At 45.2% G+C, this 25,698-nt stretch overlaps 1 protein-coding gene across 2 annotated transcripts in view; it reads right to left on the bottom strand.

The window, feature by feature from the left end:
- Positions 1 to 25,698, bottom strand: part of DOCK3 (dedicator of cytokinesis 3) — a 276,655-nt gene that overhangs the window by 115,181 nt on the left and 135,776 nt on the right. For both annotated transcript variants that reach the window (XM_082265832.1, XM_082265833.1), the window contains exons 5-7: positions 23,437 to 23,533; positions 5,666 to 5,814; positions 2,690 to 2,774 (exon numbers count right to left, since the gene is read on the bottom strand). In XM_082265832.1, coding sequence (XP_082121958.1) covers positions 2,690 to 2,774; positions 5,666 to 5,814; positions 23,437 to 23,533 — 331 coding nt within the window. The remainder of the gene's footprint in view (positions 1 to 2,689; positions 2,775 to 5,665; positions 5,815 to 23,436; positions 23,534 to 25,698) is intronic.

Genomic DNA, 25,698 nt, shown 5'->3' with positions numbered 1-25,698 from the left:
CTGACCCTGCTACCTGTACCCAGTGCCCAGAAACTTGCATCCATTCTGGCTCACATTCTTGCTTTTTCCCTGTACCCCTCGCCTTTCCTTGGTTTACCTGTTTTCTCCTTCCTTTCTGTACATAGTTATTTATTTTCCCTGTGTGTTCTTTGGGTTATGTAGTGGTTGCTGGATTGGTGTTTATGTCACCTGTGATTTGTGTTCTTAATAAATTGTATTGCTTCACTTAGATTGAGTCTGGTTTTCTCTGTGTAGCTCCACATATCTGGTCTTGCTAGCACCACAGGAGACCAGCACAGTGTGTCCTCACAGTACAGGACCGCCTGCTGGTTAATTCTCTCATAAAATCACCTCCAGTTTATCAACAGACTCCAAACAGGAGAGGAAACTGTCAGTGCGGGATCCCCTCCATGACTACTCTGAAAATGGGGAATTAACCCTTCTGCACGCTGCTTTGCACCCTTACATATTTCTAGAAACTTTTCCATAAAAACTGAGATTTTTCTATTTGCATATATTGCAATACACAATCAGATTGGCCAGCAATCCCTCTCTGGCCCACTGCTTTAATTGATCTTTCTCTGGCAAACTGCGTCAGTGTGATCCTTCTCTGGTCAACTGCGTCAAAGTGATCCCCATCTAACCAACTGCGCCAAAGTGATCCCCATCTGGCCAACTGCGCCAAAGTGATCCCCATCTGGCCAACTGCGCCAAAGTGATCCCCATCTGGCCAACTGCTACCAAGTAGCCCCCGTCTGGCCAACCTGTGTCAAAATAATTCAGTCAACTGCATAAAAGATATCCTTCTTTGGCCAACTGCATTAAATGATCCCTCTTTGGCCAACTGTGTCAAAGCGATCCTTTTTTGGCAAACTGCGTCAATGCGATCACTCTGGACAGCTGCATCAAGGATATCCCTCTCTGGTCAACAATATGATCAGCCTCTGGCCAGCTGTGTCAAAGTGATCCTTCTTGGGCAGTTTGCATCAATGTGATCACTCTGGCTAGCTGCGTCAAATTGATCCCTCTCTGGCCAAATGTGTCAAAATGAGCCCTCTCTGGCCAACTGTGTCAAAGTGATCCCTCTCTGGCCAAATGTGTCAAAATGAGCCCTCTCTGGCCAACTGTGTCAGAGTGATCCCTTTCTGACCAACAGTAGCAAAGCAAACCCTCTCTGACCCACTGCATTGAATGATCTTTCTATGGCGAACTGTGTCAGTATGATCTCTCTCTGGTCAACTGCGTCAAGGTGATCCCCATCTGGCCAACTGCGTCAAAGTGATCCCATCTGGCTAACTGTGTCAAAATGATCCAGTCAACTGCATCAAAGATATCCTTCTTTGGCCTACTGCATTAAATGATCCCTCTCTGGCCAACTGCGTAAAAGTGATCCTTTTCTGGCAAATTGCGTCAATGTGATCACTCTGCGAGCTGCGTTAAAGTGATCCCTCTCTAGCCAACTGTGTCAAAGTGATCCTTGTTTGTCCGACTGTATCAAAGTGGTCCCTCTCTGGTCAACTGCATCAATGTGATCACTCTCTGGCAGGCTGCATCAAGGGGCTCCCTCTCTGGCCAACTGTGTCAAAGTGATCCCTCTCTGTAAAACTGTGTCAGTGTAATCCCTCTCTGGCCAACTGTGTCAAAGTGATCCCTCTCTGGCCAACTGTGTCAAAGTGATCCTTGTCTGGCCAACTATGTCAAAGTGATCCCTCTCTGGTCAACTGTGTCAATATGATCACTTTGGCCAGCTGAGTCAAAGTGATCCCTCCCTGGCCTACTGCATCAATGTGATCCCTCTTTGGCCTGTGTTAAAGTGATGTCTCTCTAGCCAACTGTGTTAAAGTGATGTCTCTCTAGCCAACTGTGTTAAAGTGATCCCTCTCTGACCAGCTTCGTCAAAGTGATCCCTCTTTGGCCAACTACTGTATGTCAAAGTGATATCTCTCTGTTCAACTTCATCAATGTGATCCCTCCTTTGACAACTGTGTCTAAGTGATCCACTTTGGCCAGCTGAGACAAAGTGATCCCTCTCTGGTCAACTGCATCAATGTGATTCCTCTTTGGCCAACTATGTCAAAGTGATGTCTCTCTAGCCAACTGTGTTAAAGTGATCCCTCTCTGACCAGCTTCGTCAAAGTGATCCTTCTCTGGCAAACTGCATCAATGTGATTACTCTGGTAAACCGAGTCAAAGTGATATCTCTCTGTTCAACTGCATCAATGTGATCCCTCCTTTGACAACTGTGTCAAAGTGATCCTCTTTGGCCAACTGTGTCAAAGTTATCCCTTTCTGGCCAATTGTATCAAAGTGATGTCTCTCTGGTAAACTGTATCCAAGTGATGTCTCTCTGGTCAACTGCAGCAAACTGATCCCTATCTGTCCAGCTATGTCTAATTGATCCCTATCTGTCCAACTGTGTCAAAGAGATCCCTCTTTCGCCAGTTTCCATTCTGCTGTGCAAATACCAAATATTTACTTGATTACAGCATACTTTACCAGACATACAGTGCCAGTAAGAGGCAGACAGACACATTTCAGACTCAGGTCCCCGAACTCCACTATGCAATAGAATTGGAGAGATATCTGGGCTCAAATCCAAACAGCTCACACACCCGGTGTGTTTTATACATGTATGTGGTTTGGATTTGAGTAAAAAGATCTCTCCATTTTTAACCCTGTTATTACTCACCATCTTGTATAAGTCAGAGACGCTGATCTGTTCAGAATCCACCACTTCAAACTCCTTACGGGGTACTAAGTCCAGACCAAGGTGCCTGTGGGAGACACAGAGAAGGCAATGAGAACATTAATGGAACCTGTCCAAAGTTACAACCTGAAAAGTTAACCTTAATCAGTGTTCTTCTAGTTGTTCTTTATAATTCATTCAATATTTTAAGTTAGCCAATAACAGTGTGACGCAGTAATTTCCTATCTGTCTGCTGTCTTATGGCAAATACACCTCCTCAAAGTCCAATGGGAGCACCCAACAAAAGATTTAATTGCCTTTAAGATTGATATCTGTTGACAAGGGGACAACACAATGGGTTTCAGGGGGTCAAAGATCTCCCTCTTCTTCAGGGTCATGATGAAAAGACTGAATGAAAAATAAATCAAATGTGAAAAAGATCTTTGGATCAATGAACCACATCCAGTTTTTATGGAGCAAATAGACTCTGGTGATCGCACCACTTTATAGTCCTCCAAACTTTCCATCATACTCAAGCCCCGAAAAAGAGGGAGATCTTTGAACCCCAAAATGCTGTGACTGTTCTGTGTTGTCTCCTTGTGACCTTTTGGACTCTGAGACCCATTGTATGGCACTCCCATTGGATCTGTATCTTCAAATCTGGGCTCCCTGCTTTTGCTACACCCCACTTTTGTTGAGAGAAGCCTTACAAGATCCACTGTGCTTTATAGCAATCTGATCTATTGATATTTTGACTGCAGTGCCTTTTTATTTTTACTTGTTCCTATGGCAAATACAGTCCTGGCTACTTTTATCGGTAATCAAACCACTAATACCACCCAACTGCCAAGGCTCTGAGCTTCCCTTAATATGGTCCTTACATTTTCTACAGTTCTGCTTTATATACGAGGGCTGTACTCATATGCAGTGTATTGCAAAAGTGGGCATAACTTTTTTTAATAATGTACATAGGTCGTTCAAAATTCACATGTTGAAGTAACTCTTCCTCTATATCAGGGATCTCCAAACTTTCTAAACAAAGGGCCAGTTTATGGTCAGTGGGAGTGCACAATGTCCTATTTTTGGTATTGGAGAAGTAGTGTCCCATCACTGGTGTCAGCGGGAGGAATAGTGCCCCAGCATTGGTGTCAGTGGAAGGAATAGTGCCCCAGCATTGGTGTCAGCGGGAGGAATATTGCCCCATCATTGGTGTCAGTGGGGGGAATATTGCCCCATCATTGGTATAGGAGGAATAGTGCCCCATCAATGGTGTCAGTGGGGGGAATAGTGCCTCATCATTGGTGTCAGTGGAAGGAATAGTGCCCCATCATTTGTATAGGAGGAATAGTGTCTCATCATTGGTGTCAGTTGAAGAAATAGTGCCCCATCATTGGTGTTAGTGGGAGAAATAGTTTCCCATCATTGGTGTCAGTGGGAGGAATAGTGTCCCATCATTGGTGTCAGTTGAAAAAATAGTGCCCCAATCATTGGTGTCAGTGGGAGATATAGTGTCCCATCATTGGTGTCAGTAGGAGGAATAGTGTCCCATCATTGGTGTCAGTTGAAGAAATAGTGCCCCATCATTTGTGTCAGTGGGAGGAATAGTGCCACATCATTGGTGTCAACAGGAGGAATAGTGCCCCATTATTTGTGTCAGTTGGAGGAATTGTGCCCCATCGTTGGTGTTAGTGGGAGAAATAGTGTCCCATCATTGGTGTCAACAGGAGGAATAGTACCCCATCATTGGTGTCAACAGGAGGAATAGTGTCCCATCATTGGTGTCAGTGGGAGGAATAGTGCCCCATCATTGGTGTCAGTTGGAGGAATAGTGCCCCATCGTTGGTGTTAGTGGGAGAAATAGTGTCCCATCATTGGTGTCAACAGGAGGAATAGTACCCCATCATTGGTGTCAACAGGAGGAATAGTGTCCCATTATTTGTGTCAGTTGAAGAAATAGTGCCCCATCGTTGGTGTTAGTGGGAGAATTAGTGTCCCATCATTGGTGTCAGTGGGAGGAATAGTGTCCCATAATTGGTGTCAGTTGAAGAAATAGTGCCTCATCGTTGGTGTTAGTGGAAGGAATAGTGCCCCATCGTTGGTGTCAGTGGGAAGAATAGTGCCCCATAGTTTGTGTCAGTGGGAGGAAAAGTGCCCCATCATTTGTGTCAGTGGGAGGAATAGGGCCACATCATTGGTGTCAGTGGAAGAAGTAGTGCCCCATCACTGGTGTCAGCGGGAGGAATGGAGCCCCATCGTTATGGTGAGTGTGAGAAATAGAGCCCCATCGTTGGTGTCAGTGGGAGGAGGAATAGTGCCCCATCCTTGGTCTTAGCGGGAGGAATGGTGCCCCATCGTTGGCGAAAATGAGAGGGATTGTGTCCCACTGTTAATGTCAGTTGGGTGAATAGTGCCTCAAGTGCTGGATAAAGGCAAACAAAGGGTCGCATTCGGCCCCCAGGCCGCAAATTTAGAGCCCACTTCTCTATAGTAACTCTTCTTCTTTTTCATTGCAGGTAAATAATGGATTCCAAGCAGGAGCAACATGCCATCATCGAGTTCTTGATAAAGGAAGGGTGAGGGCTGCCTAACATCCACAAAAGGCTACAAAATGTTGATGAAGATGACATCATTGACAAGAGTTACCAATTATAAGACATTGCTCTAAAATGGTGTAATCTCACACATCCTGTAGCCTTCTGTGTATGTCAGACAGCTTGCAACCCTCCTTTGTCAAGAACTCAATGGCTGCAAGTTGCTTCTGCCGGAATCCGTTATTTACTTGCCAAGATAAAGAAAAAGAGTTCATACAGAGGAAGAGTTACTCTACCAACATGTGCCATTTGATGGACCAATGTAAGTTAATAAAAATGTCAGGCCCACTGTAGCATTACTTTCAGTACAGCCCTCGTAATAATAAAGGACAAGGTGATCCATAGCCACCAATACCTATGGAGGAAGGATTCCGGCCACCATACTCACTCATTGCCCCAGTCAAGTCGGACAGTCAGGTGTCGCTTGACCTCTCGTACTTGGTCCTGAGTCAGGTGACCTGACAGCAGCTGCCTGCGCAGGTCAATCACCTCGTTCATGACATGTCGCAGCTTGTAGAAGAGGTCCACCTTGTGTTTCTGGGGTCAGAAGAGAAAGGATAGGAAAGTGTGGGGCGTTGTCCGGGATCAACATAGGGATGAACGTGGGGATTACAGATGGAGTAAAGAAAGAGTAAGAATAAAGAGGCAGAGAAGATGTGTGTGGGATGTGAGATTACAGAGAGAGTGGGAGGCAGAACAAGAGATGACAGCACAGAGAGATTAATCATCTCCATTATACAGACAGAACATTAGACAATAAGTGTGCACAGGTATGTACGATGGAAGCAGATATTATATATATATATAACCTGTTAGATCTCACACACCAACAATAGCCTTACAGTGCCCTTACAATGCAGATCTAATACAAGCCTTCCAATATGATCTACAAAAAAACAGAGCCACTAGGGGGCAGTATTCACATGCTGTTAGTAGGAGGTATGTGTGGAAAGGGGGGGGGGGGGGGGTTCTACTTGTCACTGGAAATTTGTGATAGGCACCCCTAAGCACGCATGGAAAGCCAAAACATTTAAGCAAATATTGCCTAAAAAACAAGAGGCGAGGGTATTCTTACCTGATTTTTGGGGGTCCATTGAAAAAGAAAAATGCTCTGTGAATGTCCCAGCATTTGTACAGCCATTGCAAATAATCCTTGTAATGTGTCTAATATGTTATATCCTATAATCATCAGCGCCATCTAGTGGCCAAAACTTTCCTGATTGAGGTATTTTAGCAAAATGCCTCATTATGGCCACTAGATGGAGCTGACAATAATAGGAAAAATAGGAAATAAACATTTTAGACACATTAATGGGATTAATTCCGATGGCCCTACAAGTGCTGAGACATTCACACAGCATTATTATTTTATATATACATAGACCCCCTTGGTGTGCTTTGTGTATTTCTTCTAGATCTGTACAGTCTCCGCCCCATCCTGCAATTTTCTGCAGGCAGCGAGTAGTGGGTTGGACTTGCTAGGCGCCTCCCACGGCTCTGCTCTCTCCTAGCGCAGGGTAACTGGTCTTGTCTCCACCCTCTCCTGAAGTTTCCTGCAGGCAGCCTGTAGTGGGCGGGGCCTGCTGGGCCCCTCCCACGGCTCTGCTCTCTCCTAGCGCAGGGTAACTGGTCTTGTCTCCACCCTCTCTTGAAGTTTCCTGCAGGCAGGCTGTAGTGGGTGGGGCCTGCTGGGCCCCTCCCACGGCTCTGCTCTCTCCTAGCGCAGGGTAACTGGTCTTGTCTCCACCCTCTCCTGAAGTTTCCTGCAGGCAGGCAGTAGTGGATGGGGCCTGCTGGGCCCCTCCCACAGCTCTGCTCTCTCTCCTGGTGCAGGTGACTGGTGTTGTCTCCACCCCCTCTTGTAATCTTCTGCAGGCAGCCTGCAGTGGGTGGGACTTGCTAGGACCCTCCCACAGCTCTGCTCTTTCTCCTTGTGCAGGGTGACTGGTCTTCTCAACCTGACCGCATTATTACCTGATTCTGAAAATGTGGGAGGAGCTTTGGCTGTCAGTTTGGCTTAAAGATTTTATACAATATGATCGAAAAATCTCTCTCTGACCATTATGTAATTATAAAACTTCGATACTTTCTATTTTTAGCGCCTTAAACCGTTATATTATAATTTCACGCTGAATTTCTATTTATAGCTCAGCCGGTGAGAAATGACTCGATTTGACTCATAGGTGCTTCCCGGCGCATTAATGTTCCTCCCAGAATCCTTTGCTCCTCACACACCATAGTACAGAGCGGCCTCCTCGCTGTATTCCTGACGCCAGCTAATTACACCGCCATTATAATACCGCAAAGAATAGCCGCTTTTCTGCTATGACTACCACCTTATTTTCTCCCCGCGAGCCGATTGTGATTTCTCTGGCTCTGGGCATTAAATGCAGTTATATCGATTTATTCTTTATTTTAGTTTGTTATGCAAGCTACTTTGTACACACAACCAGATACAACTTCAGTACTCTATAGAAAGAATAACTGAATGCAGTACAGGGAAGTTGTTACATTGTATCATTGTTAGTTCTCCAAACTGAACTTTTGTAACTTCCCTGCCCTGAGTGATCCACGGTGACATCACTGAGAATACAGCCTATCCATTCACTAGAGAGCTGTGACATCACAGAGAATGCAGCCTATCCATTTACTAGATAGTGATGACATCACTGAGAATGCAGCCTATCCAATCACTAGAGAGCGATGACATCACTGAGAATGCAGCCTATCCATTTGCTAGATAGTGATGACATCACTGAGAATGCAGCCTATCCATTTACTAGATAGTGATGACATCACTGAGAATGCAACCTATCCATTTACTAGAGAGCGGTGACATCACTGAGAATGCAGCCTATCCAATCACTAAAGAGCGGTGACATCACAGAGAATGCACTCTATCCATTCACTAGAGAGCGGTGACATCACTGAGAATGCAGCCTATCCATTTACTAGAGAGCGGTGACATCACAGAGAATGCACTCTATCCATTTACTAGAGAGCGGTGACATCACTGAGAATGCAGCCTATCCATTCACTAGAGAGCGGTGACATCACTAAGAATGCAGCCTATCCATTCACTAGAGAGCGGTGACATCACTGAGAATGCAGCCTATCCATTCACTAGAGAGCGGTGACATCACTGAGAATGCAGCCTATCCATTCACTAGAGAGCGGCGACATCACTGAGAATGCTGCCTATCCATTCACTAGAGACCGGTGACATCACTGAGAATGCTGCCTATCCATTCACTAGAGACCGGTGACATCACTGAGAATGCTGCCTATCCCTTCACTAGAGAGCGGTGACATCACTGAGAATGCAGCCTATTCATTTACCCGAGAGCAATGACATCACTGAGAATGCAGCCTATCCATTCACTAGAGAGCGGTGACATCACTGAGAATGCAGCCTATCCATTCACTAGAGACCGGTGACATCACTGAGAATGCAGCCTATTCATTTACTAGAGAGCAATGACATCACTGAGAATGCTGCCTATCCATTCACTAGAGAGCGGTGACATCACTGAGAGTGCAGCCTATCCATTCACTAGAGAGCGGTGACATCACTGAGAACGTACGTAGCTGTAGTTGTGTTGCGGTACGGATGGCAGGGAATGAAAATATTGGATCCTGGAATCTCACAAAAAGTCTGTAATTTTTCTAAGCTTCTTGCCATCACCAGACCGCGCTCACCTACACTGGATCTCGCCGTGTAATTAGTCCACCAAACAGCTGTCCCATCCTATTAATACAGACGCGGCCAGGAAATCAGACGCCATTGTAATAAAATCTGGCATTTGTCACAGATTTACCCAACTTCTGGCAATGTTTAAAAAACCTGTCGCTCATTGTCTGCCGGAGAGACGGGATCCTCGCAGACGGCCGGGATGAGCGGCGTGCGGGAAACCTTTCCCCGGCTATGAATACAGACGGCGGTTCAGAAACGGTTCAGGCAGTGGGGAAGGTGACCCCCTCCTTCCAAACAATTTAGTATGAAATTCAAATTCTGTTGCACCTGACGCTGGAAATAGTTTGTTTGTCGGAGGGGCCCACGCAGCGCGGGAGACGAGCCGTCCAAACCTGTCAAAATTTAGAGGAAATCAGCAAACATTCGGAATAAATCATTTCTGGATTCCTGGCAGCAACATGAGAAAATAGACAGGAGAACAAGCGGCGGGCAAACACCTCTATATGGTGAAGTCCAGGATACGGCCAATCCCGCGCTGGACGGCTGCGGTCCTCGAAGGACAAAAAAATCGGGTGATACAGATAAACGTCTTCGCTATTCTGTAGGAAACACGTTTGTATACAAAGTTACAGATTATCAATATCAGCGCAGCCAATGGTTCTGTATTGGTGACCGTGAGAGTAGAAGGAGGACTCTGCCTAAAGCCCTGGTGCCCATCCTGCTGCATGCGGCCCTTTGGCACCTACTGTGTGGCCCTAGGGGCCCCTGCAGACAGAGGTCTATTTTGGTGCTTACCCAAGCCAATGAAAGAAGAGTAATTCTTAGCCTGACATCTGAAAGTTATGGGTTTGATTTATTTTTTTTAAACTGCGCTGTCGTGGCTGTAGTATGTCTGCAGTCTCTGACCATCTCCTGTAGTATGTCTGCAGTCTCTGACCATCTCATGTACTATGTCTGCAGTCTCTGACCATCTCCTGTACTATGTCTGCGTCTCTGGCCGACTTCTGTACCATGTCTGCAGTCTCTGACCGTCTTCTGTAGTATGTCTGCAGTCTCTGACTGTCTCCTGCAGTATGTCTGCAGTCTCTGACCATCTTCTGTAGTATGTCTGCAGTCTCTGACCATCTCCTGTAGTATGTCTGCAGTCTCTGACTATCTTTCGTAGTATGTCTGCAGTCTCTGATCATCTCCTGTAGTATGTCTGCAGTCTCTGACCATCTCCTGTAGTATGTCTGCAGTCTCTGACCATCTCCTGTAGTATGTCTGCAGTCTCTGACCATCTCCTGTACTATGTCTGCAGTCTCTGACCATGTTCTGTAGTGCGTCTGCAGTCTCTGACCGTCTCCTGTAGTATGTCTGCAGTCTCTGACCGTCTCCTGTAGTATGTCTGCAGTCTCTGACCATCTCCTGTATGTGTTCTCAGTCTCCTACCATCATCGGTAGTATATCTGCAGTCTCTGACCATCCCCTGTAGAATGTCTGCAGTCTCTGACTATCTCCTGTACTGGGTCTGCAGTCTCTGACCGTCTTCTATAGTATGTCTGCAGTCTCTGACCATCTGATGTTATATGTCTGCAGTCTCTGACCATTTCCTGTACTATGTCTGCAGTCTCTGACCATATCTTGTATCATGTCTGCAGTCTCTGACCATCTCCTGTAGTATGTCTGCAGTCTCTGACCATCTCCTGTAGTATGTCTGCAGTCTCTGACCATCTCCTGTACTATGTCTGCAGTCTCTGACCATGTTCTGTAGTGCGTCTGCAGTCTCTGACCATCTTCTGTAGTATGTCTTCAGTCTCCGACTGTCTCCTGTAGTATGTCTGCAGTCTCTGACCGTCTCCTGTAGTATGTCTGCAGTCTCTGACCATCTCCTGTATGTGTTCTCAGTCTCCTACCATCATCGGTAGTATATCTGCAGTCTCTGACCATCCCCTGTAGAATGTCTGCAGTCTCTGACTATCTCCTGTACTGGGTCTGCAGTCTCTGACCGTCTTCTATAGTATGTCTGCAGTCTCTGACCATCTCATGTTATATGTCTGCAGTCTCTGACCATTTCCTGTACTATGTCTGCATTCTCTGACCATATCTTGTATCATGTCTGCAGTCTCTGACCATCTCCTGTAGTATGTCTGCAGCCTCTGACCATCTTCTGGAGCTTGTCCAGGGATGGCCCTACCATGGGTCCCACTGGGTCCATTGGACCCAGGCAGCCCTTGGAGAGGGGCAGCATATTGACTCCCAAGATTTTTTTTTTACAGCATTTTTGTGTTTTATGAGTTTGCGGCATGTTACGGGTGGCATTTACCCATCTCATACTGCCACCCGTAGTGAAAAGTGATGAGCATGAGGAGGCGGAGCGTATCCTCCGGGGAACATCCCTCACGTGATCGTGCTGTGCGCAATGACCTTAGACATCAGCGCCCTCCATCTCACGTAGGGCAGGCTGGATCTTCTAGGGTGGTGGGCACTGCAGACACAGGAATGACCGGAGGACCGGGGACAGACAGTGGGTGTTTGGTGGACCAGTCTAGTGGTGAGTTATGATATTTTCCAAAGGTTATATTTATATAAAATCATGGATGTTGGGGCCTTTTGTCGGGCGTGATTTTTTTGTTTTGGGCGGGGGGGGGGGGGGGGGGCAGCATTTTATTCTTGGACCCAGGCAGCACAATGTCTTGGGCCAGCCATGAGCTTGTCCCTACTCTCTGACCATCTCCTGTATAACTGCAGACTCTAACCATCTCCTGTAGTATGTTGGCAGTCTCTGATCATCTCCCGTACAATGTTTGCAGTCTCTGACCATCTCCTGTAGTATGTCTGCAGTCTCTGACCATCTCCTGTGCTATGTCTGCAGTCTCTGACCATCTCCTGTAGTATGTCTGCAGTCTCTGACCATCTCCTGTATTATGTCTGCAGTCTCTTATATTACAGACAGTGAATGTCACCTGCAGAACTTTGGTGATGTCAGGACTACACATGGACCTCTATATCAGGAAAATTCTGGAACTATAGTGCGTTTCCAGGGTGCGCTTATCTCTCGGAATCCTTCTCCTGTAGGTATCAGTTTATGTGATTATATCTCCAGCTTGCTATTCTGTGTTTTCTCATTATTGATGGGAATTGTATCTTTCTGAAGATACTGCAGTCTGTCTAGAAGATGTGACAGGTTCTCTTTGGCCCCCGCTATGCTCTCTCTGGCACACAGGGGGCACCGGGAGGAAGGAGGCGATGGTGAGATGTGTGTGGGCATGAGAAGAGAAGAAGAGGAGGAGGAGGAGAGGATGCGTGGGAAGCTTGGAGAGTTTTGCAGCGTTTCCATGGAGATAAACTGCACAGAGCCCGCACCCCATTATTGCGACTACCAGCATCCGGAGAACGGGTTCAAGAATGGCGAACTGCAGGTGTGCAACAGAGGAAGGTCTGGACCCAACCAAAGAGGACTTGTCATTAGACAAAAAGTCAGTCGCAGGATGCCGGATCATAGTGACATCCGAACAGAGAATGGATTCTGAATGAACAGAGAAATAATAATTTATATGTCTTGGCAGTTATATAATTGTAATCAAGGGGTGGGCGCATTGAATTCAGCTAAATTTACTTTGTCAGTGGGAGGAATAGCGCCCCATCATTTGTGTCAGTGGGAGGAATAGTACCCCATCATTGGTGTCAGTGGGAGGAATAGTGCCCCATCATTTGTGTCAGTGGGAGGAATAGTGCCCCATTATTGGTGTCAGAGGGAGGAATAGTGTCCCATCATTGGTGTCAGTGGGAGGAATAGCGCCCCATAATTGGCGTCAGTGAGAGGAATAGCGCCCCATCATTGGTGTCAGTGAGAGGAATAGCGCCCCATCATTGGTATCAGTGGGAGGAATAGTGCCCCATCATTGGTGTCAGTGGGAGGAATAGTGCCTCATTATTGGTATTAGTGGGAGGAATAGTGCCCCATTATTGGTATCAGTGGGAGGAATAGTGTCCCATCACTGGTGTCAGGGGAAGGAATAGTGTCCCATCATTGGTGTCAGTGAAAGGAATAGTGTCCCATCATTGGTGTCAGTTGGAAGAATAGTGCCCCATTGTTGGTATCAGTGGGAGGAATAGTGCCCGCATCATTGGTGTCAGTTGGAGGAATAGTGCCTCATCATTGGTGTCAGTGGGAGGAATAGTGCCCCATCATTGGTATCAGTGAGAAGAATAGTGCCCCATCATTGGTATCAGTGGGAGAAATAGTGACCCACCATTGGTGTCAGTTGAAGGAATAGTGCCTCATTATTGGTATTAGTGGGAGGAATAGTGCCCCATTATTGATATCAGTGGGAGGAATAGTGTCCCATCACTGGTGTCAGGGGAAGGAATAGTGTCCCATCATTGGTGTCAGTGAAAGGAATAGTGTCCCATCATTGGTGTCAGTTGGAAGAATAGTGCCCCATTGTTGGTATCAGTGGGAGGAATAGTGCCCGCATCATTGGTGTCAGTTGGAGGAATAGTGCCTCATCATTGGTGTCAGTGGGAGGAATAGTGCCCCATCATTGGTGTTAGTGGGAGGAATAGTGCCCGCATCATTGGTGTCAGTGGGAGGAATAGTGTCCCATCATTGGTGTCAGTTGGAGGAATAGTGCCCGCATCATTGGTGTCAGTTGGAGGAATAGTGCCTCATCATTGGTGTCAGTGGGAGGAATAGTGCCCCATCATTGGTGTCAGTGGGAGGAATAGTGCCCCATCATTGGTATCAGTGGGAGGAATATTGCCCCATCATTGGTGTCAGTGAGAGGAATAGTGCCCCATCATTGGTGTCAATGGGAGGAATATTGCCCCATTATTGGTAACAGTGGGAGGAATAGTGGCCCATCTTGGTGTCAGTGGGAGGAATAGTGCCCCCTCATTGGTGTCAATGGGAGGAATAGTGCCCCATTATTGGTATCAGTGGGAGGAATAGTGGCCCATCTTGGTGTCAGTGGGAGGAATAGTGCCCCCTCATTGGTGTCAATGGGAGGAATAGTGCCCCATCATTGGTATCAGTGAGAAGAATAGTGCCCCATCATTGGTATCAGTGGGAGAAATAGTGACCCACCATTGGTGTCAGTTGAAGGAATAGTGCTCCATCATTGGTATCAGTGGGAGGAATAGTGCCCCATCATTGGTGTCAGTGGGAGGAATAGTGTCCCATAATTGGTATCAGTGTGAGGAATAGTGCCTCATCATTGGTGTCAGAGGAAGGAATAGTGCCCCATCATTGGTGTCAGTGGGAGGAATAGTGCCCCACCATTGGTGTCAGTGGGAGGAATAGTGCCCCATCATTGGTGTCAGTGGGAGGAATAGCGCCCCATCATTGGTGTCAGTGGGAGGAATAGTGCCCCATCGTTAGTATCACTGGGAGGAATAGTGACCCATCATTGGTGTCAGTGGGAGGAATAGTGCCCCATCATTGGTGTCAGTGGGAGGAATAGTGCCCCATCATTGGTGTCAGTGGGAGGAATAGTGCCCCATCATTGGTGTCAGTGGGAGGAATAGTACCCCAAGGGAATGATAAAGGCAAGCAAAGAGCCACAGTTTGGAGTCCAGCCTAAAATGCTTCTTTTAGCTCCCTCCTGTACTGCTGCCAAAACCAATTCAGTCCTTTGCTCACTTGATCTCTGCTGAATAGGGAGGTCAGAGTTCACATTGCGGGTTCTTCATGAATTAATGTAAAACAATGCTGAGACTTCCAGCTGTCAGCAGCACTGGAGGGAGTCTGGAGCAGCAGTGTCTCCAGGAAAGGTAAGTAGTTTAGTATTTTGGTGATTGCTATTCATCGATCTCTCCAACATGACATTAGAATTTATCGGAGGATCTAGATGATATAAACTCGTTTGAAGTTGATGAGAGCTGTGTGTGACCTGCGATGACCAGTGAGGTAGCGCCCTCTAGCTTTCATTCTGATGTAACAATGCCAGCAAAACACTACCCCCCCCACAAATAAAAGTGGGTGGAGTCGAGAAGCAAAAAACAGATGACATTAAAATATAATGAAGTGTAATTGAGAATATGAACATGCTGCTGATTAGCCAGTGCGGATAAAGGTGAACCTGCGCCCTGACCCTCTCTGTCCTTTCCTGCGATTACGCTCCGTCTGCTGCGTTACTAATCCCGGGCCGCGGTCCAGGAGAATACGCCCCACCAGTCCTTGACCGGTGCCAAACCACTCAGATGTAAATTTATCAGGAGGGGGGCACGAGGATTAGAGGCCGGGAGCCCGGAGTCTGGAACACCATGGGGGGGGGGGGGGGGAGGGGATAATATTAAAGGGGGGATTTACACATTTGGAAGGAGAGGTAACTCTGAGTGGATGGGGGAGGGGAGCGATACGCACTAATGTCATTGTAACAGAAGAAGCCGCTTCAGGCAGCCGTCCCCAACACACCAAAACTGGGTCATTGTATTAAGGTCAAATAAGCACACGGGCAAGTGAGGATGTCTGCGTACTACAGCGTGACAGGACGCGATGCCGCGAGGGAGGCTCTATGTATGAAACCACTTACATAAGAGAGCGCAGCAAACGCCGCAGGTTGTACTCTATAAAATGCTTTATACGTCTAATGATACAGTGGGGGAAATAATTATTTGATCCCCTGCAGATTTTGTAAGTTTGCCCACTTACAAAGAAATGAAGGGTGTATAATTTTTATCATAGCTGTATTTTATATGATAGAGACAGAATATCAACCAAACATCCAAAAAAACCAAAAAAAAACCACACGATACAAATGTAATAAATGGAGTTGCAGTTCAGTGAGTAAAATAAGTATTTGATCCCCAATCAAAACATGACTCAGTAGTTGGTGGAAAAACCATTGTTGGGCAGCACAGAGGTCAGACGTTTCTTGTAGTTGGTGACCAGGTTTGCACACATCTCAGGAGGGATTTTGGTCCACTCTTCTTTACAGATCTTCTCTAAATCCTTAAGGTTTTTTGGATGTCACTTGGCAACTCAAAGTTTCAGCTCTCTCTATAAATTTTCTATAGGATTAGGGTCTGGAGACTGGCTAGGCCACTCCATGATCTTAAAGCGGAGTTCCGGCCACAAAATCGACATAGTCGATTTTGGGCCACCCGCTTGCTTCTAGTCACCTGAAAAAGAAATGGATAATTAGGATTTTTTTTTTTTTTACTTACCTTGGTATAGAAGAAAATATACTCACCTTTCTTCCACTTCCTCCCTCTGTGGCCGCGGCCCGCACCGTCACTTCCTCCTTGCATCGATTCCTTGGGAGCTGAACGTCATCGCTCCCAGGAGTCAATGCGCCTGCACCGGCCCCGACGTCAGTTCCAGTGCGGCGCCTCATTCCCTGCTAAACAGCTTCTGGGCATGCCCAGAAGCTGTGGAGGGATGACGCGTGTGCACCGGAAGTGACGAGCGGGGCCGGTGCAGGTGCATTCTTGGAGAAGAGGACACGGAAGAGGACGCGCTGGCTTCAGCTGCCCACATCCGAGATGGCAGCGCTGGAGAAGAAATTTTCAAGGTAAGTATTTCTTCTTAAAGGTAAGTGCGACCCGGGACAGTTCAGAGGCTATCCATTGTGGAATGTACTAGCCCTGACTGTCCCGGGGGTATTTTCATTGAAAATTTTTTTTGTGGCCGGAACTCCGCTTTAATGTTCTTCTTCTTGAGCCACTCCTTGGTTGCCTTTGCGGTATGTTTTGGGTCATTGTCATGCTGGAAGACCCATCCATGACCCATCTTCAGTCTTCTGGATGAGGGAAGAAGGTTCTCATCCAAGAATTTACAATCCATTGGCTTCTCAATGCTGCAAAGTTGGCCTGTACCTTTAGCAGAGAAACAGCCCCAAAGCAAAATGTTTCCACCTCCGTGCTTGGCTGTAGGGATGGTGGCTGTAGGGATGGTGACTGTAGGGATGGTGGCTGTAGGGATGGTGACTGTAGGGATGGTGGCTGTAGGGATGGTGTTCTTAGGGTCAGTCAGCATTTTTCTTCCTCCAAACACAGTCGAGTTAATGCCAAAGAGCTCAATTTTGGTCTCATCTGACCGAAGCACTTTCTCCCAATCCTTCTCTGAATAATGTAGATGTTCATTGGCACACTTGAGGCAGGCCTGTACATGTGCCTTCTTGAGGAGGGGGGACTTGCGGGCGCTGCAGGATTTCAATCCATGGTGGTGTATTGTGTTACCAATGGTTTGTTTGGTGACTGTGGCCCCAACTGACTTGAAATCATTAACAGGCTCCTCCCGTGTATTTCTGGGCTGATCCCTCACTTTTCTCATGACCATGCTTACCCCATGAGGCGAAATCTTCATGGAGCTCCAGACCGAGGGCGATTGATGGTTATTTTGTATTTCTTCCATTTGCGAATAATCGCTCCAACAGTTGTCTCCTTCTCATCAAGCTTCTTGCTGATGGTCTTGTAGCTCATTGCAGCCTTGTGCAGGTCTACAATCTTGTCCCTGATGTCCTTTGAGAGCTCTTTGCCCATGATGGTGAGGTTGGAATGGAAGAAAGTTTCTGTGGACAGGTGTCTATTATACACATAACGAGTTGTCGTTAGGAACACCTTATTACATTGACAGGACTAATCTGTGTACTGTAGCCAGTCTGTGAGAGGCAGAATTATTGTTGGTTGATAGGGGATCAAAATTTATTGTTGGTTGATAGGGGATCAAAATATGATCTTTCTCTACTGTAGCTCAGAAATATCCATTGAAGAGACTCCAGTATAATACATAGGAGAGGCCTCTATGATGACCAATGATGAGCAAAATTCAAAGTTTCAGATTTCCTTAAATTATGTCAAAAATTATGAGAATTCAGAGAAATTTAGACATTTTGCCAAAATGCATTGGAGTCCATTGACACTGCACATTTAGCCTGCTTGCCTACTGGGGAATTTTTTAAAGTTTTTTGCTGGAAAATTACTTAGAACCCCTAAACATTATATATATTCTGAAAGCAGAGGCCCTGGAGAATAAAACGTTGGCTGTTGCAATTTTTCTTATGCCACAATATTCGCACAGCCGTTTACCAAATGCAAATATTCAGGACAAAATACACTAAAATGAATTTTAGTGCACACAAACACAATATAATACACAATCTGTTGATAAAATATTAAATACTGTATGATGTTGAATTGAGTAGAGATAAAAAACAGGTCAAGATTTAAAACTGTGCACACCTGTGAAATAGTGACAAAGTACAGTACCTAAAATTGCTCATAGGTGATGCTTCTTAAAGCCTTTACAGGCTTACAGCATGGGTCTCCAAACTATGGCCCTCCAGTTGTTCAGGAACTACAGTTCCCATCATGCCTAGTCATGTCTGTGAATGTGAGTTTTACAATGACTCATGGGACGTGCAGTTCTGCAACACCTGGAGGGCCATAGTTTGGAGATCCCTGCACAGGTTATCAGTTCAGAGGTAATCGTGAGTCGTAGCCCTGCAATTATTGCTCTTACTCGATTTTTGGCCACGATACCCCGCAAGTGTGGTGCAATCACTGTTTACTTATGCGTGCTGGACATACATGCACACTTTTACATTTGGGGCAACTGTGGTGTTTTAAATGTTTTTTTTTTTTTTTTAATTAATATTTTTATTTATTTAAAAAACACACTTTTTGTATATACTTTATATATATATATATATATATATATATATATAATATATATATATATATATATATATATATATATATATATATTTTTCATTTACTTTTATTGCTATCACAAGAGAGCAAGAGGGTGACAAAGCCCCCTTGTGATAGCTTTTGGCAATGATAAATACTCTTTATGGAGACAGCAGAGGTCTATTAGATATATTATAATATTATAGAAATGTAAAAAAAAAAAAATATATATATATATATATATATATATATATATATATAAAATATACAAAAATATTTTGCATAAAAATATTCTATATACAGTACATATATATCTATCTCTCTCTCTCTCTCTCTATATATATATATATATATATATATAATATATATATATATATATATATATATATATATATATATATATATGCAAATCATTCTATGAAAATTCTGAAAGTCAGTATTTTTTTTCAAGATTATATGTACCAATATATGCTTGTCATTATTTTAGAGTTAAATAATAGAATTATTTAAAAAAATAAATAAGGCTTTTTTAATTTATCTTATTATTTTTATTTATTTATTTCTTGCTTTTCTAAAACCTACAATCTCTCCAATCTTACATAAGATTTAATTACATATTAATGCAGATGACTCACACTATTTTACTTAAAGGAGAAGTACTGCCAAAGCTCTTTTGACTCTACTTCTCCTATGGATAACAGGAGTGCGCTTTTTTCTGCACTCTCCTGTGATGGAGATTCGGCTGACAGAGGGCTAAAGCCCGTTGTCGGCTGATGCCACTTAGCCAGTCCAGGCTCTGGATCAATCCCAACTTTACAGTTGGAATCCACCCAAATGCCTGGACCAGTTGCTGGCTCAGTCTCTCAGCGAGTCACTGGGAAACTGTACCAGCCTCTCCTGCCCCCCTTAGCTCGGCACTCCAGTGAGTGCTGGAGGGGCAGAGCAGAGAGCCAGTGACTGACACTGAAGGTGACCCTAAGGAGCAGTGATATCTCCAGAGCTGAGGTCCACTGTCTGCACCAGTGGTTTACTTAAGAGTCTGCAGTCTACACTGGGAACTGGCACTCTGGAGTGCTGGCCAGCTGCCCAACATTGTTTTTTTTGTTGCATCTGTAGTGCTAGTACCATAGATCCCGGCTGCACAAGACGATCGGGTGCATGAACATTATTTGGGGGGGGGGTTAATGTTGAAAGACCATGTCCCAGCACTGCCCACATCCTGTATATTCGTGGTCCCCAATCTACAAATCAAAAGCAGCCCTTTGCCTTTTTAAGGCCCTTGGGGCACTATTTCCAACATTGACACCAACAACGGGGCAATAATTACTGTACTGACACCAACGATGGGACACTATACATCCCACTGACACCAGTGATGGGGCACAAATCCTTCCACTGACACCAATGATGGGGCACTATTCCCCCCACTGACACCAATGACATGACATTATTCCTCCCACTGACACCAATGATGGGACACTATTCCTCCCACTGACACCAATGACAGGACATTATTCCTCCCACTGACACCAATGATGGGACACTATTCCTCCCAGTGAAACCAATGATGGGGCACTATTCCTCCCACTGACACCAATGATGGGGCACTATTCCTCCCACTGACACCAATGATGGGGCACTATTCCCCCCACTGACACCAATGACAGGACATTATTCCTCCCACTGACACCAATGATGGGACACTATTCCTCCCACTGACACCAATGACGGGGCACTATTCCTCCCACTGACACCAATGATGGGACACTACTCCTCCCACTGACAACAAAGATGGGGCACTATTCCTCCCAGTGAAACCAATGATGGGGCACTATTCCTCCCACTGACACCAATGATGGGGCACTATTCCTCCCACTGACATCAACGATAGGGCACTAATAATTCTCCTAATACCATAGATGGGACATTGTTTACTCACACTGATGCCTGGACATTTTCTACTCCCACTTGCCACAGTCAGGCCCCTTTACTATCTCAGTGGTTCTCAACTCCAGTCCTCGGGACCCACCAACAGGCCAGGTTTGCAAGATAACTAAATTACATCACAGGTGATCTAATTTGCTGCTCAGTGATTGCAGTATTCTAGTCTGCATCCCCCAAGGTAATACTTAAAATCTGGCCTGTTAGTGGGTCCCGAGGACCGGAATTGAGAACCACTGTACTATCTGAAGCACAGTAAACTGGCCCTTTGTTTAGAAAGTTTGGAGACCCCTGCTGTATACTATTCAGATGTACTTTTCTACATCTATTTCCCATCCTTGTATATAATTTGTATCTACCGTATGCCTTATCCTTGTATCTATTCCTTATCATTGTATCTACTTTTTTTTATTTCTTATCCTTGTATCTATTTTATATCTATTTCTTATGTTTGTATCTATTTTTATCTATTCCTTATCCTTGTATTTATTTCTTATATTTGTATGTATTTTATATCTATTCCTTATCCTTGTATCTATTTCTTATCCTTGTATCTATTTTGTATCTATTTCCTATCGTTGTCTCTATTTTGTATCTATTTCTTATCTTTGTATCTATTTTATATATATTCCTTATCCTTGTTTCAATTTCTTATTTTTATATCTATTTTGTATCTATTTCTTATCATTGTATATATTTTGTAACTCTTTCTTACCTTTGCATCTATTTCTTATCCTTGTATCTATTTTGTATCTATTTTTTTTTATCATTGTATCTATGTTGTATTGATGTTCCCACTCAGCCCATTCAGGAATATTGTGTCCAGAATCGGACACTCTTTTGCTCATCAATTATAAATTTCCATCGATTTTCCTCAAATGACAGTTGAAAGAAATAATTAAATTCCTCTCTGTTAGGGGAAAAAAGTCGAAGATTGGAGAAGATCTCCATCTAACCTGAAATCCTGACACTCAGCATCGGCACTGTCCATGTCATTTCATAGAGCAGCGATGATCCCGCTATCAGCAAGGTCGCACCGCACCGACAATCTGTTCTGCTTTCCGCTGATCGCCAACCTCTGTCTTCACCATAATGCAATGTCATTAAATATTTCACTTTTTTTTCTGCATGTCGCACTAGTTGGAGTGGACAGCCACAGCAATAAAATGTGATTTTTACTTCCACATAAACAAAATTGGGCTCAGTGACTGATTTTGGAATTAGTAAAGTTTAGATTACGAATTTGCACTCTGAGTCGGTCTGGCTGAAGCGCTGCTGGTGTCGCTGACAGCGAGCGTCCTGATTGACTGATTGGAGATTTAACATTCAGTTTGCCGAGCGAGGGGACAGCGCGTCAGTGTCGGCTTCACACCAGAACAGACATTGATTGATGGCAACAGCGGAGTGTTTACAGGCTCTTTCTGCGTCCACATCATCAGTATTGTTTCCTAAAAGCCGCTATCAGCCGTTGAGTCTTGTACCGGGTTAGCCCTTGATTAATGCACAAAGATTGGAGAAAAAAGGAACCCCTTTTTTTGGCAAACTTATTTGTAAAAAGAAATATCCGTGCTGGAAGTACATAAAGTGCAATCCAAAAATAAATGTGCAAAACAAGGTTGTCCAAAAAGTTATTCACAGCAGCTTGCAAAAAAAAAAGTCAGTAAGAGTTCAGTGAGTAAGACTTCTTGACTCTCCAATTAAAGTGTAAATCATGACTTTCTTTAGAACCGCACCACCAGAAGAATAGACGGCACAAATACAAAGGCAGCCTTCTCAGTGATGCCATCGCTCTCTAATGAAGGGATAGGCTGCATTCTCAGTGATGTCACCGATCTCTAGTGAATGGATAGGCTGCATTCTCAGTGATGTCACTGGTCTCTAGTGAAGGGATAGGCTGCATTGTCCGTGATGTCACTGGTCTCTAGTGAAGGGATAGGCTGCATTCTCAGTGATGTCACTGGTCTCTAGTGAAGGGATAGGCTGCATTGTCAGTGATGTCACTGGCCTCTAGTGAAGGGATAGGCTGCATTCTCAGTGATGTCACTGCTCTCTAGTGAATGGATAGGCTGCATTCTCAGTGATGTCACCGCTCTCTAGTGAATGGATAGGCTGCATTCTCAGTGATGTCACTGGTCTCTAGTGAAGGGATAGGCTGCATTGTCCGTGATGTCACTGGTCTCTAGTGAAGGGATAGGCTGCATTGTCCGTGATGTCACTGGTATCAAGTGAAGGTATAGGCTGCAGTGTTAGTGATGTCACCAGTCTCTAGTAAAGGGATAGGCTGCATTCTCAGTGATGTCACTGGCCTCTAGTGAAGGGATAGGCTGCATTGTCAGTGATTTCACTGGTCTCTAGTGAAGGGATAGGCTGCAGTGTCAGTGATGTCACTGGTCTCTAGTGAATGGATAGGCTGCGTTGTCCTTTTTACCATTAATATGAATACTGCTATCAATTCTCTGACACTACATTGCACTCTGTCTGTGTTATTTATCACTATAATATCTCTGATGGGCTTATTCAATAAAGCAGTGTAAATGGCAGTCGTTGTTTTTAAAGGTCAGTTACCCCTCTAATCACATTTAAGCTCCATCAAGTCGGAATGCTGTAAGATGATTTGGTTGGATCCTCTTTGTTTCTGTCCATTATCCTCTCATTGAATAAGCTGCTATGTCTATACATTGCAGCTCTGTGTCTATACATTGGAAGGCTCTGACTTTCTGCAGTACAGTGTGTGGGTTTGCAGTGAACAGAACATGCGTTACTACAGCAACAGCTGCTGGGTTTAAAGTGCCAGGAAAACAATGCAGCCCTCGTGTCTGGGATGTGATCGGTATGTGGATGCATGGCAGATAGCATTGTGAGCAAAACTGTTCATGGGCCCCAGCAATGGCCAGGGGCCACTTACTTACCACATAGAGCTGCTTCCATAGAGAGGCCCATTCTTGCAGTGTAGACGTCACCTCTGTGACCAGGGGGTCTTCCGCCGGAACGACCGTCTCATACTGCCTGTAGGGGAAAAAAGAGTCATGTCAGGCCGCCAGGAACCCAATGATCACCCACTGAGACAGGCTGAGAGCTGTGAGTCACCCACGACAGGGGACAGGCTTGTCCTGTGTCACCTTATGTGTGTGCAGCAGCAACTGCCAGGCTAATTAGACAGCATAGCAGCGCAAAAACCAAAATGATGATATGCAATAGCCCAGAGCAACCAATCGGGGTACGGATTACTCACAGCTGCTGTCTAGCCCTCTTTTCTACTCAAATCCCTGTGGAAGTCCACCACCCCCAGTGTAGCAATCTGTACATGGAAATCTACAAATATCTGCAAGAATGTATCACTCTTAAAGGAGAGCTACATGAAAAAGTAGATTTTGATTTAGATTTAGACACTAACATTACATTTCATTGGTTTATACATCTGAAATTTCCCTGCAGTAGTTTGTGTCTCTGCCCCTCCAACAATAGTGATGTTTCCTACAGGAGTTTGTGTCTCTGCCCCTCCCACAATTGATTTCCTGCAGTAATTTGTGTCTCTGCCCCTCCCACAATAGTGAGATTTCCTGCAGTAGTTTGTGTCTCTTCCCCTCCCACAGTGGTGAGATTTCCTGTAGTGGTATGTTTCTCTGTCCCTTTCACAATTATGAGATTTCCTGCAGTAGTTTGTGTCTCTGTCCCTCCTACAATGGAGATATTTCCTTCAGTAGTTTGTTTCTCTATCCCTCGCACAAGGATGAGATTTCCTACAGTTGTTTGTGCCTCCGCCCCTCCCACAATGGTGAGATTTCCTGCAGTAGTTTGTGTCCCTGCCCCTCCCACAATGGTGATATTCCCTGCAGTAGTTTGTGTCTCTGCCCCTCCCACAATCGTGAGATTTCCTGCAGTAGTTTGTGTCTCTGCCCCTCCCACAATGGTGATATTCCCTGCAGTAGTTTGTGTCTCTGCCCCTCCCACAATCGTGAGATTTCCCTGCAGTAGTTTGTGTCTCTGCCCCTCCCACAAATGAGATATTTCCTGCAGTAGTTTGTGTCTCTGCTCTTCCCACAATAGTGAGATTTCCTGCAATAATTTGTGTCTCTGCCCCTCCTGTAACGGTGAGATTTCCTGTAGTTGTTTTTGTCTCTGCTCCTCCCACAATGAAGAGATTTTCTGCAGTTGTTTGTGTCTCTGCCCCTCCCACAATGGTGAGATTTCCTGCAGTAGGTTGTGTCTGTGCCCCTCCCACAATGGAGATATTTTCTGCAGTAATTTGTGACTATGCCCCTCCCACAATGGTCAGATTCCATTCAGTAGTTTGTGTCTCTACCCCTCCAAAAATGGTGAGATTTCCTGCAGTAGTTTGTGTCTCTGCCCCTCCCACAATGGTGAGATTTCCTGCAGTAGTTTGTGTCTCTGCCCCTCCCACAATAGTGAGATTTCCCTTTGGTCTCATCTTTGAAGCCCCCCCCCCCCCCTCACCCATGGTATAATAAGGCAGTGTGAATTTTGGGGCAGAGAGGGGTGTTCCTACTCCCATCGTCCTCATTTTCAGTGAATCTTTAATTTCAGGGGTTCCAATGTTGAACCTCCCTGGAACTTCAGCTGTTTTTCTCAGCAACAATCGCACGTTTGGAAAGGTAACAGCGTCGCTTTAAGGAGAGAGAGAGAGAAAAGGAATGGGGATGCTCCTCGGAATACCAAACTTGTGATGACATCAAGGAGCTGATTATGACTGTAAAAGCCGATCAAAGATGCCGAACCACCTTCCCTGTCAGAGGGATTTTAACAAGACGAGCTTCAGCGGGGCGGTGATGGTTCACATTCTACGCAGACTTTAATGGAAGGGAAAAGCCAATATATAGCCAGCATACGAAGATCCAAACCAGCCCTAATCTACATTCATTATTGTCAGGGGAAGGGAAAGTAAGGGAAGGGAAGAAGAAGAAAGGGAAAAGAAGGGAAGGGAAGAAAGACAAGTGGATGAAAGGGAAGGGGAAAAGACGAGAGGGAATAGGAAAGAAAGGGAAAAGAAGAAAAAGAAGAAAAGGAAAGGGAAGAGGAAAAGGAAAAAAAAGAGGAAGAAAAAGAAAGGAAAAGGTAGGAAGGGGAGGAGAAAAAAGGGAAGGGAGGAAATGGAAAAGAATAGGAAGGAGAAGGAAACAAAGGGAAAATAAGGGAATAGAAGAAAGACGAGT

The sequence above is a fragment of the Pelophylax lessonae genome (genome assembly GCF_965119305.1).
Source record: "Pelophylax lessonae genome assembly, chromosome: 8".
Lineage (NCBI taxonomy): Eukaryota > Metazoa > Chordata > Amphibia > Anura > Ranidae > Pelophylax > Pelophylax lessonae.
This window is presented reverse-complemented; position numbering and strand designations above follow the sequence as displayed.